This window comes from Schistocerca piceifrons, chromosome 1 (assembly GCF_021461385.2).
Source record: "Schistocerca piceifrons isolate TAMUIC-IGC-003096 chromosome 1, iqSchPice1.1, whole genome shotgun sequence".
NCBI lineage: Eukaryota > Metazoa > Arthropoda > Insecta > Orthoptera > Acrididae > Schistocerca > Schistocerca piceifrons.
Window position 1 is genome coordinate 354,863,704 of NC_060138.1, and position 19,189 is coordinate 354,882,892.

Here is a 19,189-nt window from a genome sequence, read left to right on the forward strand (position 1 = left end):
GAGCAAGTAAAGTAATAGACAGATTGTTCCTCCTATACACAGTAAAACTTCTAACGAACACTTTCGAATAGCAGACTCCTCTCAAAAGAGGACATTTTAAAATTCCCCTGTAAAATAACTCTGGCCTTTGTAGTAAAATTCTTCTGAACAGCAAACACTTTCACTAATGGTCATAGACACTGAAATGTATCCCCAACAATGAAAATTCGAAATAACAGACAGTGTGAAAGGAAAAGATGTTTGAAAATTAAACAGCAACAATCTGTATCATCCTTCTGAACATTTTTTATGTTAAAGTGCACACTGTTTCTGTCTTCAAGCAAGGGGGCTTATGTACTGTAGTGCTAAGACATTACAAAAACAGGAACAGTTGAAACTGAAGGAAAAGTTTGAGATCAATGGCTACAAAAAGGAAAAGCTCAGTGGTTGAGGCACGACAATGAGGTCTGCCGTTGAAAAAACACAGATCAGTGTGATTTTAAGAAACAAGGATGACATTCTGAAGTCATGGAGAGGAAATGGTAACCTTACCAGTAAATGCACTTTTCCTAACATAATAGGTTTAAAAATTCTTTCTTTTTTGACTTTTGAATGGTTCTGCTGTGTTTGCAGCAATTACTTGAAAGTTGTTGGACCTCTGATCTGCAAGGAAGCACTCCAAACTGTCAAGGAGTTGGGACTTCAGGATTTTAAAGCATCTGTAAGTTGGCTTGACAAATTTAGAAGCAGTCACACAATCTCTTTTCTAACCGTTATAGTGAATTGAGGTCAGTGGATGAAAACATCATGTCAGATTGGAAAGAAAGGGTAACAGGAATTTGTGAAGCTTATGAAGAAAGAAATATTTTTAACCATCATGGAACTGGTCTTTTCTTCAGAACTCTTCCCAGTAAAACAATAGCCTGAAAGGTGAAAACTGTTCTGGAGGCAAAATTTCAAAAGAATGACTCACTGTACTACTGTGTGTTAATATGATAAGCAAATTTGAAAAGCCTTTAAGTATTGGTAACGCTGCAACACCCCAAATGTTTAAGGATATGACTTAAGTAAACTGAAGGTGGAGTGATATGCGAATAAACTATCAAGGTGGAGTGATATGCGAATAAACTATCTTGGATGATGAGGGCAACAATGACTGAATGGTAGCTGGCATTTGACTGAAGAATGGAAAGACAAAGTAGGAACATGATTTTCTTTATAGATAATGCTACTTCTTCTTGTGATGCTGCACTAAAAAAAATTGAAAGTAATGTTTTTGCCACTAAATTCAACTTCATGTTGCCAACCACTGGATCAAGGGTTTATTCAAAATTTCAAAGTGTTTTACTTGAGACATATTTGATCTTGAATGGACAATGTTGAATTTGGATATGAACTCTGAAAATCTATCAGAGTATTGGATGAAATTCTGTGGATTTCTTCAGCCTTAAAACAAGTAACATCCAGCACAATCAACTGCTCTTTCAAGAAGGCAGGGTTCATTTACAACAGGGCTTCAGCAATTGATGATGGTCTTGAAGAAAACAACCCCAAGGAACATGAGCATGAAATTCACACTTTAGTAGAATCTGATGGATATGCCAATGTCAATGATGCACTGTTCATGGAAAGTACATCAACTAGTGTATGTGAACTCCTACCAGAACTTCATGAAGAAGGGTGTGGTGACAATGTCGAGAATGGACTACAGGATGAAGACAATGCTGACTAGGGACCAGAAAAATTCACATTTCCCCCACAATACTCCTCTCCCCGCCCCTTCCCACCCAGTGTTCAAAATTCTAATTTGTTTATGCTTGGGGCCATTTGCCACTCCTGCCTGTAGTGCCCAAATAGTGTGCAACTGGAAAGCAAAATCTGTAAAATTTTTCGACTATCTTGAAATTCTTCCCCTACCGTTAAAATACAGTTACTGTACATTGGTTCTACTTCTACGCTGAATGCCCATGAAAGTTCAAAATTAACAGTCTGCAGACTTTGAAATCATTGAATTGGGTGGAGAAAGGCCAACCCTAGAAATGCCTTAAAATGGAGATGCATTCAGGTAATGGGTGGGAAAATGCTGCAGCTTTTCAACAGAACAATCATTTTTGAAAGCTTAAAGACAGCCAAACAAAGACAATGAAGGTTATTTTGGGGGAAAAAGGTATTAAAGTTTCTGCATGAACAAACATTCCAGTAAAAAAGTTCCCAATCGACACTTTTTTTAACAGTCCTTTTCAACGAACTAACGCTTTGTCTGTCTTCACGTGTGTGTCTAATCATTTACAAATAAAAAAGTAGGTGTAAATTTTGACAAAAATAGACATGAATTTTGCAAAAAATAAGTGTGAATTTTCCCAAAAGTAGATGCCACTTTTTGTAGTTCCTAATGATGACATAACTGCACTGGACTTTATTCCAAGGTAAGAAAATTGAAACACTACTTTTCAGTGAAAATTGATGAAGAGGGACTCAGTTTAATGTTAGTAGCTGAAACACACATTTAGCAGACAATTATAAATGACACTCTGGATCAGAAAAAAAATTCTGATTACTTCAAACCAACCTTCCAGAATGCATGAAAAAAATTTTAATACTGTATTATACTACTGTATGGGGTTTGTTAATGTAGTACTGTACTTAAATAAAGATAAATCTTCACTAATTTACTAGTACAGTATACAGATGTAATGTACTATTATACATACAGTACACTGTATGTACTGTATTGTACAATGCATTTTTATTCTTTCCTTAATAGTGGACACTTCTTAAAAGGGGACTTTTTATTTACTCCTTGGATGCTGTTTATCTAGAAGTTTTATTGTACGTTGTTTCTCGATGTATATAATTTTACCAAAAATTGTATACACAACAATGTGCTGTTTTGTTTCTTCTTCAAAGTCAGTTTTAACAAAACCTATACATATTTGAAAAGTTGTAATTATAGCTGATTGACTTATGATTGGAGAGCTACTATGCAATCTCAATTGTCCAAAAATTTTGTAACGCTGCCCATTTGCAAATTAAAACTATGCGCAATAATGTCGCTGAAGCTACTATATGCGCACAGGTAGCAGCTGGAGAAGCCTTTCTCATACCCCACACAACAATGATCTCAATTGATTTACACACTCAATTTAAGCGATCAGTGTTTTCTGCATGTTGTCCTCTCAAGAACTGGTAATTCAAAGAACCATTTCATAATCTTACCACAGTGTGTCCAAAACATGAAAAATGTTGTATACTCTGAATTTATGTAACAGTATCCTAAAAAAGTTAAAAACCTTAATAGCAACTAAAACCATATCTTGAAACAAAGGAGTCTTTTTCATTTATATTCTATACCTCCAAAGTGGTGAAGTCGCAACGAGGAGCCAAAATTGACATCCTGACAGTTCGTAGGGATACCCCATTAGGAGTAATATCCAGTTCCCATTCTTATTCAGTAAATGCAAAGCATTGCTGAAATTGCTAGTCACTTATAAATTAAACGACAGATACTGTGTTCATGAAGTTTTAGGTGTTGTTGCACTACACAATATGAATTTATTCTTGAATGCACTGAGTTTATATCAATGTCAATTCATGACTGAAGCCACTGTCAAAAGTATCTATGAAGCCCCCACAATACAAACATAGACAAAGATCATTTGAAATTCCTAAAGAAACAGGTGTGGCACATCTAGGTGACTGCAGTTACTGCCAGCCAGTGTGGCCGAGCGTTTCTAGGCGCTACAGTCTGGAACCACGCGACCGCTACGGTCGGAGGTTCAAATCCTGCCTCAGGCATGGATGTGTGTGACGTCCTTAGGTTAGTTATGTTTAAGTAGTTGTAAGTTCTAGGGGACTGATGACCTCCAAAGTTAAGTCCCATAGTGCTCAGAGCCATTTGAACCATTTGAACTGCAGTTACTACATTATAGCTTGCATCTGCATGAAGAGTATGTGAAAAATGGCATAATGCAAATTATAAGCTCCTGTACCACGTGTGGGCACAGAGCAATGGTTAGCCGTACCTTGCTCTGCGCTTGGTACGTACTGCAATTTCTAATTCTGTTCTTTGGGATAACTGGCAAATTTTAAATTGATTGGCATAAAATGATTCAAAATTTTATACAAATTAGAAGATTTTATACTATACTAATTTCTTCACTTGAAATCTATGGCTATTCTAGAAGAGTAATTAAAAGCTGGGAACATATGTTGGAATATGATTTTCACACATACCACAAGCATGTCTTCTTTTTCTTTGGCTTTGAGCTCATTTCCTTGCTTTCCTGTTTTCTCTTCACGCCATTTCCACCACTTGTTGATGCCTTGAATCCTAGACACATGAGAAGTATAAACATGTAATTCTCAGTACACTACACAAAAAAAACGTACAAAAAAATACTATTAACAGAGAAGATGAAGTGCAACCACTCATATACAGCTGATGGAAGAGTAACAAAACCCTCACAACAGAAACTCAGCATCATACAGCTTGCTGGCAATATGACAGTCTTCATCAAAAGTGGATAAAAATGAAGCACACACTTAATGTTAGGAGACTGATGAAGATCAAATGCACTGATCAAGTAAGGAATGAAGACACCCTAAGATGAGTCAGCGAGAAAAAAATGCCCAATAAAGAATGTAATAATTGGATGAGATCAAGTTTTACTACTCCTTTCCCCCAAATAACAAAACTGACTATTTTTTGATGAATCAAGATCCATCCTGGCTACCACTTCCTTCTTTTAGTTCAACTGTGCGTAACATATTTTTCTCCTCAAAATGCTTCAGTATGTGCCATAACAGTATGTATATAGTATTTAGTGGAAGTCATACTGTCTGCACAAACTATGTTGATACTCAGCACAGTAGCTGATAGGAGCAACCATAAAGGCATTTCCCCTTTATGATCATCCTAATCAACCGCTGCACTAAGTGTCAACTTCGTTTGTGCGGACAGCAATTGGCAGCCAGTCCCAGGAAACCGAGACCATCACTGGTAGAATGAATGAGAAACAGCATCTGAATAACTTTTTTTTTAATAATGGAGGCAAGTTTCGATCTGAACTACTGTTTTTGTGACCAGATACCTTTACACATTTTCTTTTAGATGTTAATATGAGTTTCGACAATAATATGAAAAGGAAAGTTGCTACTCACCATATAGCGGAGATGCTGAGTCACAGACAGGCACAAGAAAAATGTTATCACAAATAAGCTTTCAGCCTGTAAGGCCTTCATCAAAAATAGATGACTGACACACATGCACACGCACACACGCACGCACGCACGCACGCACGCATGACTTCAGTCTCAGGCAACTGCAGCCACACTGCCAGCAGCACCACCAGTGCACGACGCGAGTGGCAACTGGGTGGGAGTAAGTAGGAGGCTGGAGTGGGGAGGGGTAAGGATAGCAGGTTAGGGGTGGAGGACAGTGCAGTGCTGCTGCGGAAGAGAAAAGAGAAAAGAGAGAGAGAGAAGAGGGCAGGTGTTTGCACAGTCAGGAGGTTATACGGAGGGCAGAGGAGAGGTGGGGAGGTGGGTGGGGTGGCGGAAAAGAAGAGAAGTAAAAAGACTGGTTGTGATGGTGGAATTAGGGCTGTATAGTGCTCGAATGGGAACAGGGAGGCTGGATGGGTGAGGACAATGACTAACGAAGGTTGAGCCCAGGAGGGTTACAAAAATGTATGATATATTGCACGGAAAGTTCCCACATGCGCAGTTCAGAAAAGCTGGTGGTGGTAGGAATGTTCCATATGGCACAGACAGTTAAGCAGTCGTTGAAATGAACGAACCGACAAACTGTGGCCAAGAAACAAGTGGACCACCCTGTTGCTGAGCACACTGCCAAACATGACATCCTTCATATCAATTATTGCTTCACAGTCTGTGCCATATGGTTCGTTCCCACCAACACCAGCTTTTCTGAGTTGTACAGGTGGGAACTTTCCCTACAATATATGTACATTCCTGTAACCCTCATGGCCTCAAGTTTCATTAGTCCATCTGGCTTCCGTCTTCCCATTCCAGCACTACACAACCCTCATTCCACCATTGTACCCAGTCTTTTTACTTCTCTTCTCCCCCCCCCCCCCTCCCCCATCTCTCCCTTGCCCACCGCCTAACCTTCCAACTGCACATGGCTGCCCTATCCTGTCTCCACCTTGTCCCTGTGTGCTCCCCAGCAGCACTGCGCTGTGCACCACCCCTACTCTATTATCCCTCCGCCGTCCCACCCCAGCCTCCTCAGTTACCACTCCTATCATGCACTGGTACTGCTGCTCACTGTGTGGTTACAGTTGCCTGAGACTGCAGTCGTGTGTATGTGTGTGTGTGTGTGTGTGTGTGTTTTTGACGAATGCTTTACAGGCTCAAAGTTTTATTTGTGACAGTCTTTTTGTTGTGCCTATCTGCGACTCGGCATCTACGCTATATGGTGAGCAGCAACTTTCCTTTTCATACACTGTTACATTCCATCCTGGATTTTCTATTGTTTAATACGAGTTTCAAGTATTTTAAATGAACAGAAGTTCTTCAAGCTTTGCTTTAACAGATGGAAGACACATATGGTTGTTAATCTCGAACTTGGTCTTACAAAATATATAAACACATGCAAAAATGTACAACATATATACACAATTTACTGTGTGGGTATTTCCCAAAACTGTACTTTTACTTTTACCTTGTAACACATTGTCACATTGAACTGCCTTTGATTAACATATTTTTTTTTTTTTTTTAATAATTCTGTGTATTTTATGATGAAAGAATCCCGTTTACAACATATCAATGCACTGGCCACTGACCTGTGCACATGTGACGTGACAGACTAAGCAACTTTCTTCGTGTTATCCTCCATCTTTTTATGTCAGTTTTATGTAATTTTTACCACTACCGACAAACTGTACCGTGTAGCACTATGTTTTAATGTTATTCGTAGTACAACTGTTGGCATTATTTATAGTGTTACACTTATAATAATTTTTTTTACATTGTGCAATTTTCTTTCTGTGTATTTCCTAAACTTGTTTCTGAAGGTGATTTCCTTGTCAGTTTAAAACTGCTCATCACTAATTTACACACAGTGATCCAAATTGTGTTTTTCACTCCTTTAGCCGCAGTACTGAGCATCTGTGTAGATGCTGTAAGGAGAGGTGTTTCTTGTGGGGGCATATAGAGATGCTTAATCATATGCAAGCCTGTGAGTCTACTTCTATACATTTCAATGAACTAATTTTAATAAAACTGTACACAACAATGTTATACAGCAACAGCAGTTTACCAATTTAATTTCAAGCTAAAACCTGCAAAATTTTCTGAGGTATAGAAAATTAGCTAAACCCCCAAATTTTCGGTATGTAATAATAATACACTGCTTACTTGTAATTAGAATGTGCATACAGTGAATAGGAAATGTACATGAAGAATGAATCAGGAATTGGTGGGCCAATAGGAATGTGAGTTTGTGCATAATGTTGTGCAATAGTGGAGTTGGTCACTGAGTGAAAGATATAATGTAAAAAGAGCCAGTACTGCATTCTGGAGCCTGACAATGTACTTTGTGAAGCAAAGTTATCAAGAAGTCATAATCTAGTCACCAAAGAGTAAGGTTTGTCTGGAGTGGCTCTGAAAAGTAATATACTACCAAACTGTGATTGCTGACAGTATAAAGTAGACATGTGCAATTATGTCTGGTTTGGATAATGTTTCTGAGAATATATGTTGTTGCTGATGTAATGCATCACACAGGCATCAGTTCGAGACATCATTTCAATACTAAGTAATGAACTCTGTAGTATTTTTGGTGTGTATAACAAGTTACTGGGCATCACGTAAAATTTAGACTGTTAGTTAACTTGACTTTCATGATTTATTACCAAGAGTTAGTGGATTCAATATAGATACATACTGTTACTGTGACTGTGACTGTTATATGAATGATCTGAGGAGTGCAATACCAGCTCAACAATTAAACTGTACTCTATGAATAGTGCATCAGAATTGTGCACTTGCAGTTATAGTATGAGCTTGGTAGTAGCTTTTTGTGACTTCACTATTTTAAAATATAGATCAGTTACTCTTCGAAGAATTTATGTCAATTAGTAAGGAACCTAACCCCAAAGTGTGGTGTCAACTTTCTGAAAAATTATAGTTAAGATGATGTAGTCTAAAGACAAGTGAAACACAATTAGTTCTTCGTAGCTTTTATTGTCTGAGATACTTCGTGTGTCACCATCAATCAGGCCGCAGAATGTGTGGAGCTTACCGAGGTAAGTGACACATTCTTGCAGGGACATTTTCCAAAATTAACAACAGATTTGCGACCCCAAGAACCTATTCATTTGTTATTTCATCTACCCATTTAACCTCCAGCATTTTCTGTAGCACCAAATTTCAAAACCTTCTATTGTCATCTTGTCTGTATTGCTTACCATCCATATTTCACTTTCATATACAGCTACACTCCAGGAAAATACGTTCACAAAAGACTTCCGAGTACTCAGATTTGTATTATATATTAAAGAATTTCTCTGTTTTAGAAACACTTTTCTTGCCATTGCCAGTCTGAATTCTACACCCTCTCCATTTCTGCCATCACCAATCATGCTACTGTCCAACAGCAAAACTGGTCTCCAACTTCGTGACTCATTTCCTAATTTAATTTCTTCAGCTTCATTTGACTTTTTTTTACTGCACTTCATTATCACTTTTTGCAGAAGAGGTCAACAACATAAATGAATCTGCTTCCATTTACATCTAAGACGACTATCAGGAACCTAACTAACACTACTTTTTAAATAAAAGAGTAACATGTCACACAGTTCGAAAGATAAACTGTGACTCAAAAGTAGTTTTCTCTAAGAAAAGGGAGTCCATACACCGTAAATCTCTGCAATGTAGAATTTACCTTGTTCAACAGCATCACAAACTTTTTCTGTTAACACAGATCGCTCTTCTTCATATTTTATGTCCTTAAATTCATGTTTCGGTTCCAAGCACAGTCGTTCAAGTTTCTTCTGACGTCTTTCTGCTGCTTCCTGTTCCCTCTCTGCTTGCTGAGCTATCCAGTTTTTTAATCTGAAATAAAATCAATGTTAAAACCAAATACACCATTCATTATATGGGTTATAACTTTCCTCTTACACAGCAAATGTAACAATTAAGTAACATTATGTTACAGAAATGTTTCTCGACAGAATATGTAGTAATGCATAATAACGGTACCTAGATAGTAATGGAAAGTTCAGGAATGAATCATGACAATTTCGTTATACCTATATAGTAATACGTAGCACATGCGCTACAAGTATACTTATAAAATTAGGAAAGCCTTTGGATCACACTATGTACAAAATTTGATGAGATATTTGGTACTGATTTATTTCTCTCTTCTAGGTACATATTGACTTTGTTTACTATGAGGAATGATTAAGTGTGACTGCTCTCTTTAACTCTGAAAATTTCTTAACAGATTTAAGATTTAAATTTCCTTTGTACATTATTTTTATGGTGGTAGCAATCTCATGATGGTAGTATGCAAACATATGTCATTACAGTTGGTGTGGATAAACACCGTGCAATCGCACCAGTTCTTTCATTTTGCAAGTGCACAATGACTGCTGATACCTATTGTCTTTCACAATAAAAATGAAGATACCAATATTCAATGCTTTCCATGTATCTGTGGCCAATGACCTATACAGAATGCTACATAGCAAACAGGGAAAATGTAGAAGACTGCAAAGTGCAATTTTAGTGCAATTGCAAACAAACAAATACTTTGCAATACTTCTCAGAGACAGTATGACATGAAACAGCAACAAATACAGTAAAAATCACCCTCACTATGATTCTTTCAGACCTCTTGCTTTAAAACACCCTCTATGACTGTCATAGTAAAAAAAAAAGTTACAATAAACTACACGACAACTGACAACACATCATACATAAACTACACGACAACTGACAACACATCATACATAAACTGCATGACAACTGACAATACATCAGTATACAGAGCAATTCCTCTCAGCTGTCACTTCTTGTTCCTACCCCTAGGGACCATTATGTTTCTGTTTATGTTACATAAATGACACTTCAGTAATACCTCTGCCGTCTCCTGCAATCATATTTATGGGGATCATTCTGCTCCACTTACCGCTGTCCTGATTTTTCCAGAACATATTTGGAATGAACTAGCATGCAGTTACAGTTATATCCCACATTTACACATATGGAGGAGTAGAGAAGGGGAGGGGAGGGCAGGAAGGGGGAGGAGAAAGAAATTATAAGAACAAAATAGAACAGACTTTGATCAATTTAAGGAATTTTCAATATCTTGAACATTTTAAACAAAATTGTCAATACTGGCACAAATAATCTTACAGGGAGAGTGCCTGCACCTTCAGCACTGTAATAGATGTGGAAATCACTTCCACTGTAAGGCTTTTATTTTTAGATTCACAATCGGTTTTGGGCTAACAAATGTCCATCATCAGGTGCAATTACTCAAAACAAACAAGAGTATTGTGCTGAAAAAATTATTTTTATATATGCTTGTCTGCATAAATAAACTGAATGAGGACTGTCATTTATAAAATTCTAACGGCAGTAGGGCTAGATATGGTGAAAAGTGAGAAAGGAATACGCCTCAATATCATGGCAACAGCTAATAACAAGAAGAGAAACTGCCTAGGTGAAGAGGCATGTATAAGAATGAAAACTCCACAGAATACAGACTAGCACACTCTGAGGAGGAAGCTAAGCTGGTAAACTTTGGTGTGAGGATACAATAGCCATCGGTTCCGATCACTGGAAGTAAATGGCTTGAGACCAACAAGCCCAGCCATCCGAATTCAAATGAACAATTTTAAATGCATAATAGAAGATAAAAATCAAACCTGGGATGGAATGTAACAATATTATGAAAAGGAAAGTCGTTATTCACCATATAGCAGAAATGCTGAGTCGCAGATAGGCACAACAAAAAGACTGTCACAAATAAAGCTTTCGGCCAGTAAGACATTCATCAAAAATAGACCCCCCCCCCCCCCCCACACACACACACACACACACACACAAACGTGTGTGTGTGCGCGCGCACGCACACACCAATGTTCAAATGTGTGTGATATCTAATGGGACTTAACTTCTAAGGTCATCAGTCCCTAAGCTTGCACACTACTTAACCTAAATTATCCTAAGGACAAACACACACACCCATGCCCGAGGGAGGACTTGAACCTCCTCTGGGACCAGCCGCACAGTCCATGACTGCAGCGCCTTAGACCGCTCGGCTAATACCGCACGGCGCGTGCACACACACACATATAATCACAACTCACACACATGACTGCAAGTCTCGGGCAACTGAAGCCACACTCCACTATATGTCAAGTAGCTACTTTCCTTTTCGTAATATTATTGTAATAGAAGATAAAATATTACAAAGTGGTGTAAATGATGCGGAAGGCAAATAGACAAGCACAGTAAGACAAATTTTAAAGGATTAATGAACACATTGAAATGAGGAAACAAAATGAATAGTTGATAACGACCTCTAAATGAAAAGCTAGTAGCTTAAAGAGACCTGTGCAGAATAAAACCTAAATGAACAATAAATTTCTTGCCATAAGTGATAGGCACGTGCTATTTAGTGGCTATACATTTAGCAGGGTTCCAGTAGTAATCCATAATTACAAATTAATAAAATCGTGGAAGCAGAATTCTTAAAAGTGTGCAGAATAAGAACAAACTGAACCACAAATTTTTTGCCATAACTGATAACCATATGCCATTTAGTGGTTATAGAGATAACAAAATTCCAGTCAAGTGCCATAACCAGGAATTAATGTCACTGTTACAAGTACATATGCAACACGCAGTTATCAGAAACTAGAAAGAGGAGAGGGTGAAATCAAACACTGCTTCAAGAAAGAAAAATTATTCAACAGGGCTGTGTGCTTGAGTGAGGTTTGTTCAAAGTGAACAATGGATTTGAAACACCACAAAACTAGAGAATACAATCATTATGCTCAGTCAGGTATCTATCAGATTCAATGTAGACATTGCTGATCAGTCTACAAAGCCCACACCGGCCCTCTTTTAATGTATGTTTTAGGTAACACCAAGATCTCAGCAAGTCAAAATCAGCACTGATTAACCGCTTGAAACATAATATTTATTCTTTATCACATATAAAATAGACTGCAGTATTTTACATCTTCAGCCAAAGAGCCACATTTTAAATATTATAGATGAAACTGAAATTCTCCACAGCGTTCACCATGATCTGTTGTTCATCTTCAATGAACAAATCTCACTTAAGCACATGGTCCTATTGAATAATCTTTCTTTCTTGAAGCAGCATTCAACTTCACCTCTTTCCTCTTTCTGCTTTCTGATAATTATGTGTTGTATATGTACTTTTAACAGTCTTATTAATTTCTGATTATGGCACATTATTGGAATTTTGCTATACGTATAACCATTAAATAAATGGCATATGTTTATCACTTACAGCAAAAAACTATATGATTCAGTTACTTTTTAACCTACACACTTAAGACTTCTACTGGAAGTAGAATTCCTCACACTTTTGATGGTTTTATAAACTTCTAATTATGGCATACTACTGGAATCCTACTCAATTTATAGCCACTAAATGATATGTGCCTTCACTTATGGCAAGAACTTTATTGCTCATTTAGGTTTTATTCTGCACAGGTCTCTCTACACCACTAGCTTTTCAGTTACAGGTTATCACCAGATCATTGTGTTTCCTCATTTTAGTGTGTTCATTAATCCCTTAAGATTTGTATTATTCTACTTTTCTATGTGACTTTTGCATCGTTTAGATCACTTTATAAAGTTTTACCTTTTATCATGCATTTAAAATTGTCAATATAAATGTAAATGGCCAGTCTAGTTGATCTCATGTCATTCACTTCCAGTCGTTCTAAAAGATAGTTACAGTAGTGTCACACCAAAGTTTACCAACTGAACTACATCCTTCATGTGCGCTAGTCCGTGTTCTGAGCTTGAGTGCGGCGGTCTCCTCCGCCTTACCCAGTCTCACAGGACTTGGGGTCGCAACACCGACTTAGGTGTTCTGGTTCTTAAACATGGCTCTTCAACTACAGTTTCTCTTTTATTATTAATTGTTGCCATGGTATTTTTATGTACTCCATTCTTATTTTTTATCATACCTATGCCAATTGCTGTTAGAATTTTATAAATAATATTCCTATTTCATTTTATTTTACATCCACAAGCATATGTAAAGGTTATTTTTAGTGCTCTTCTCTTGTTTGTTTTGAGTAATTTGACCTAATGATGGGATCTGTCAGCCCAAAACCAGCCATACAATTGAAGCGGTGATTTCGATGTCTAGTCATTATTGGATATTGTCTTTCTGTCTCACAGTATTTAGACTATACACCTTAACTTCGGTGACCACAGTCATGTATTATGTGTTTTTATGCTGTAAATATTTGTCTTGATTTATATGATTTTTTTTTATCGTAACAGAAATGAAAGAAAGAAAGAAAGAAACAGTCAATTACTCCCACATCATTGTAATCCACCCATACCATAAAAGATTACTTAAAATGTTGATGATTAAAAATTTAATTCTCTTTCCTGTGAAAGTTATTCCTTCCTTTTTCACAAGGTTTAAGAATAATTTTGCAGCTTCTGGAAACACAGCAGCTACTATTTCCACAATAGTTCCATTAATTTTTTTTTTTTTTTTTCCAAGTCGACGTATAGTGTTAACGACTGTCCAGATCATATGGAAAGACCAAACCTCACACAGTAAAATGACTTTAAAACCTAATGCTATTTCAATATGGTGTGAAATTACATGTTACACTAAGGATGAAGCAATTTCATCACAAAATATAACAACACAACCAACAGTTTTAGCTTAAACAACATACTGCAATCAGTGATAAGCACGAGTATACCAGTTTTTCTTCAGTCTGCCGCAAAAGGCGAAAACATTAAAGAGTAAAATATTTAGTATTTTTCCAATACCAGAACGTCCATCACATTATTTAATCTAAGCAGGAATTGGGATCATACAAACCTTGGTGAAAGTTGTAAGTATTACATTATACATCCAAAAGAAAAGTGGAAATACAAAATACCTTGCCACGGTTTTTCTGTGCAACGGCCAACACTGAGTGGCGACAGCAATATACAATGAATGTTTGTTACAATTGATACATAAAAAATGTATTCTTAGAACCAAAAAGGAAAATTTATAACTCAGCTTCTAGTGGTAAGGGCATTCCAAGTAAGCAACAGAGCAATGTCCAGAACTAACTAGGTAATACAGCAAACAAAGTGAGGAAGAATATTACATTACTACATGAAGAATTAATGTGGCAACAGGTATCATTGTGCTTTCCACAACTACTTTTTCTAGACCCTCCACATTTACATTTCCCAGGAGACCTTTACAGTGTATGGCAGCGACTGTTTTGTATGCATTGTGATGTACCCCACTTCCTGTTCCATTCATGAATGCTGCACACAAAGAACTGGCAAGCCTCCACATAAGGTAAGATTTGGACTTACTGCTAACGTCACATCGATGAGTGAGGAAGTAGTACAATGATAAATTCTTCTTGGAATGTCAAATAACAGAATTTCATCAGTATATGAAATGCACAATGCTCTTGTGGCATCAGCCAGTGGAGATGAATGAACATCTCTCTGATGTTTCTAGGGTAACTAAACAAATCTGTGATGATATACACTGCTCTTCTTTGAATCTTCTCTATATTTCTACTAAATGTACTTGAAGAGTCTAAGTCTGAAGTGCAATAGCTATGAATCAGTTGCACTATGATTTCTGTAGGTTAACTCTTTTGCAGATGAATTACACTTCTCTAGCATTTTTCCAATGAATCAGTCTCTAATTCGCCCGTCTTGCTACTATTAGTATGTGGTAGTTTTGCTTTAAATCATTCTCAAGATATATTCTTGAATTTTTGGCTCGTGAATATTTCCTGTGATTAATTGCCAATGGTGCAATAAGACACAATGGGTCTTTCTGTCCATTTATACACAATATGTTACATGCCTATCCCTGCACCAAGCATTAATCCTCAACAAATCTTTCTGCATTTCACAACATTATTTTTTGGAGTTGTGATTTCCATACATTCAACAGCATCACCCACAGACATCCTCACTTCACATCTGACTGTCCGCCACATCAAATATATAGTGTGTCCACAATTAAAGTCCCAGTATCAAAATGCTGTAGGAAGAGAATCACTGCTCAGAATGATGTCAAATTTGATCATCATATTATTGACGCAAGGGAAAACACCATGAAACAAAAAAAAATTTAATGAAAATTTGACCAATAGATGGCACTATAAGCACAATAATATGCACATCAACAGTTGGACGGCACATGCCTGTTCATCATTTTGCCCAAGATGCGTAGCTTCACTGTCTCCATGATGGATCATGTACTGCTGATAAAGCTTCTTTACAAGAATGAAAATTGTATGCTCTTAGACCTGCAAAAGGTCTGGACACTCAAGGGTATAGAAAAAGGCATTGGTCCAATGTCAGTTAAGGGTTGGGAGAAAATGATTAAAAAATTCGAAAAGACAGGTTCTTTTGAAGTGGCAGTCTGTCAAAGATGTGACCACAGCACTGCACGGGAGGTTGTGGGGTGGTGTGTAAACATCCAATGCGTGGGAAATTGTCCAAACGTTGAACATGCCCCAAGCACAAAGCGTCAAATACTACGAAACATCCTGCATAGCTATCCACACTAATTCACTCATGTTCAGGATTTGCTTCCTGCTGGCATGCCAGCAAGGCAAATGTTCACTCTGGAAATTCTTGCTCGCATGGAAGTGGATAATGAATCGCCATGGAACATTCTGATGCCAATACACAGAAATACAGGACATGGGCAACGGAAAATACGCACACATGTCAGTTGGTACCACTCCATTTTGCAAAGGTGACTGTGTGGTACAGGTTGACGGGATCATTTATCGCAGGACCTTCAGAGGAGATGAGTCTTGCGGGTTCTTTAACCTGTACTGTAACTGGTAAACATTATGATAATCAAACTTCCTGGCAGATTAAAACTGTGTGCCCGACCGAGACTCGAACTTGGGACCTTTGCCTTTTGCGGACAAGTGCTCTACCACTGAGCTACCGAAGCACAACTCACGCCCGGTACTCACAGCTTTACTTCTGCCAGTACCTCGTCTCCTACCTTCCAAACTTTACAGAAGCTCTCCTGCGAACCTAGCAGAACTAGCACTCCTGAAAGAAAGGATATTGCGGAGACATGGCTTAGCCACAGCCTGGGGGATGTTTCCAGAATGAGATTTTCACTCTGCAGCGGAGTGTGCGCTGATATGAAACTTGGGAGAGTTTCTGTAAAGTTTGGAAGGTAGGAGACGAGGTACTGGCAGAAGTAAAGCTGTGAGTACCGGGCGTGAGTCGTGCTTCGGTAGCTCAGTGGTAGAGCACTTGCCCGCGAAAGGCAAAGGTCCCGAGTTCGAGTCTCGGTCGGGCACACAGTTTTAATCTGCCAGGAAGTTTCATATCGGCGCACACTCCGCTGCAGAGCGAAAATCTCATTCTGGATTATGATAGTCATTTGCTCGCCAACATCATTCCAACCCTTCAACACATGGACACATAGGTAGGATCATTTTTATGCAAGACAATGCTCCTCTTCACACAGCAAAGCCTGTGAAATGACTGTTGCAGAGGCATTTCATAAATACCATAATTATCATCTGGCTGTGGGGTTATCTGAAAAATGTTGTGTTCTCTGCTCCAATTATGAACGTAACTGAAATGAACACATGTGTTGTGAAACGCTTTCTGAATGTTACCCCCGAGACACCCTGATCTGTTGTGGAACATATTGTTTCTCGATTTCAACTTATGGCAGAATAAAGTGGGCAGCATATTGGCCATGTCTTTTTCAGTCTCACGACAATCAGAAACCGACGTCATTTTGCTTTTTATGTGTTTTTGGTCTCAAGACAATTGAAAACCAATGCCACTTTCTTTTATGCAGTTTTTGGCCCCAAGGCAATTAAAAACCAATGTCATTTTGTTCTCTATCTTACTTTTGGCCTCAGGACAATTCAAACCCAATTTTTTCTAGCTGATGTAGTACGACCTTGCCATGGTAGATAGACTTACCTCACTAACAGTACTACAGCTGTTGACAGCCGAACTTGTGCAATCGTGCACATTGAACAGTAAAGATGTAGTAATGTGAAACTTAAACCATATCCATCAATTGCAATTCATCTGACATTTGTACCCGACCCCATTTATGTTAATATTCTTAAGTGTCATCTATTGGTCAAATTTTTGCTAAATTCTGTTTTTGTTCCATTACGTTTCCCTCCTGTGTTAATAACATGGTGTTCAAATTTGGCATCATTCCAACCAGTGTTCTCTTTCTACAGTATTTTTAAACTGGAACTTATAATTGTGGATGTCCTGTATGTACATTACAGGCAGCAGCAGTAGCCTGATTAACACTTCCTTGTAGTACATCCAAAGCCATTTTCATATCTGACAGCTACTCCCACTAAGAACAGTGTTCTGAGACCTAGCTGCTTCAGTGTTCAATGCAGTTACAATACTTGCCTTATATTTTGTAGCTTCGTATTTTGTTCACTAACAGTGTGGAACTGTACTGAATACCTTACAGAAGTCAAGCATCAAAATATCAAACATGGTGCAGCCACATACTGCCTTCTGGATCTCCTGGATGAACAAAGTCAGTTTAAATTCACAGAAATACTGTTTGCAAAATCCTTTTTTATTCCTGCAAAGGATATTTTTAGACACGGAGAATATCATGAAACAGAAGTGTATGACTATGTGCATCTGTCCAATGAACCTTCTTGAAAACGGGAATTACCCACACATTTTCCCAATTGCCTGAATGCCACAATTTCTCCAAAAACAGACAATAAATGGGTGGAGAGAACTATTACTGTTCAGTTACACTATTAGTGACAAATCACTGGAAACAACCACAATTTCAAAATATCCAGGAGCAACAATTAAGAGCTACCTGAATTTGAAGGACCCTTCCAAACAAGAAGTAGGCTGAAACTCATTACAAGAACAGCAAGGAAATGCCACATATCCCTGGATGAAGTGTCTTACAAGACACTTGTTCAGCTGATTCTTGAGAGTTCCTTATCAGTGTGGGAGCCCTAACAGGTAGGATTAATAGAGGAGATCTAATGAAGAGCAGCACATTTTGTCATATGTTTATTTATAAATGTAAAATCCAGGGTGGAATAATGACAATTTTATGAAGAGGATAGATTGTTACTCGCCATATAGCAGAAATATTGAGTCGCTTACAGGTGAAACAAAAAGACTACTAAACATGTCAGCTTTCAGCCAGAAGGCCTTCTTCTGAAAAGAAAATATACACACATATTCATGTAAACACAGCTCTCACACACAACACCACTGTCTCTCGCAGCTGGGACCAGACTGCAAGCAACTGTGCATGATGGGCGAAGGAATCTGGGTGGTGGAGGTAAGCAAGAGGTTGGGGCAGGGAGGGAGGATGGAGAGCAGGGTAAGGGTTGAGTACAGAAAAATGGTGTTTGTGGGAATATACAGAGATGAGGCCACAGAGAAGGATTCTCCTTACAACGCAGTACCATCCAGAACTGGAAACAACTATGTCTCATAATGCATTGAATGAGGAATGTCATATCCACTATCCTTCCCACATCTCCCACAGTGGTATTCCATCACCCACCAAACTTACACAATATCCCTGCGCATCCCTAGAGAACCTGTGTTCCCAACCCTTTGCCTCATGGCTCACATCCCTGTAATAGACCTAGATGCAAGGCCTGTCCCATACATCCTCCTCCCACCATCTACCGCAGTCTGGTCACAAACATGCTGCAACCACAGTGCTTTGTTCTATGTGGACATGACAATCAACAAGCTGACTGTCAGCCTGATTGGCCACCAACAAACAGTGACAAAGAAACAGCTGCACCACGCAGCTGCTGGCACATGTCCAACACAATACTCCTCATTTTAACGACTGCTTCACAGCCTGTGCCATCTGGACCCTTCCTACCACCACTAGCTTTTCTGCATTGCTCAGGTGGGAACTCTCCCTGCAATATACATTCCTGTCATAACCCTCCTTGCA

General features: G+C 38.3%; 1 protein-coding gene across 1 annotated transcript in view; it reads right to left on the reverse strand.

Annotated features, from left to right (window-relative positions):
* The window catches only part of LOC124788638 (replication stress response regulator SDE2), a 49,277-nt gene that overhangs the window by 1,665 nt on the left and 28,423 nt on the right, over positions 1–19,189 (reverse strand). The window contains exons 4-5 of the mRNA XM_047255911.1: positions 8,891–9,060; positions 4,213–4,309 (exon numbers count right to left, since the gene is read on the reverse strand). Of these exons, the coding sequence (XP_047111867.1) occupies positions 4,213–4,309; positions 8,891–9,060 (267 nt within the window). The remainder of the gene's footprint in view (positions 1–4,212; positions 4,310–8,890; positions 9,061–19,189) is intronic.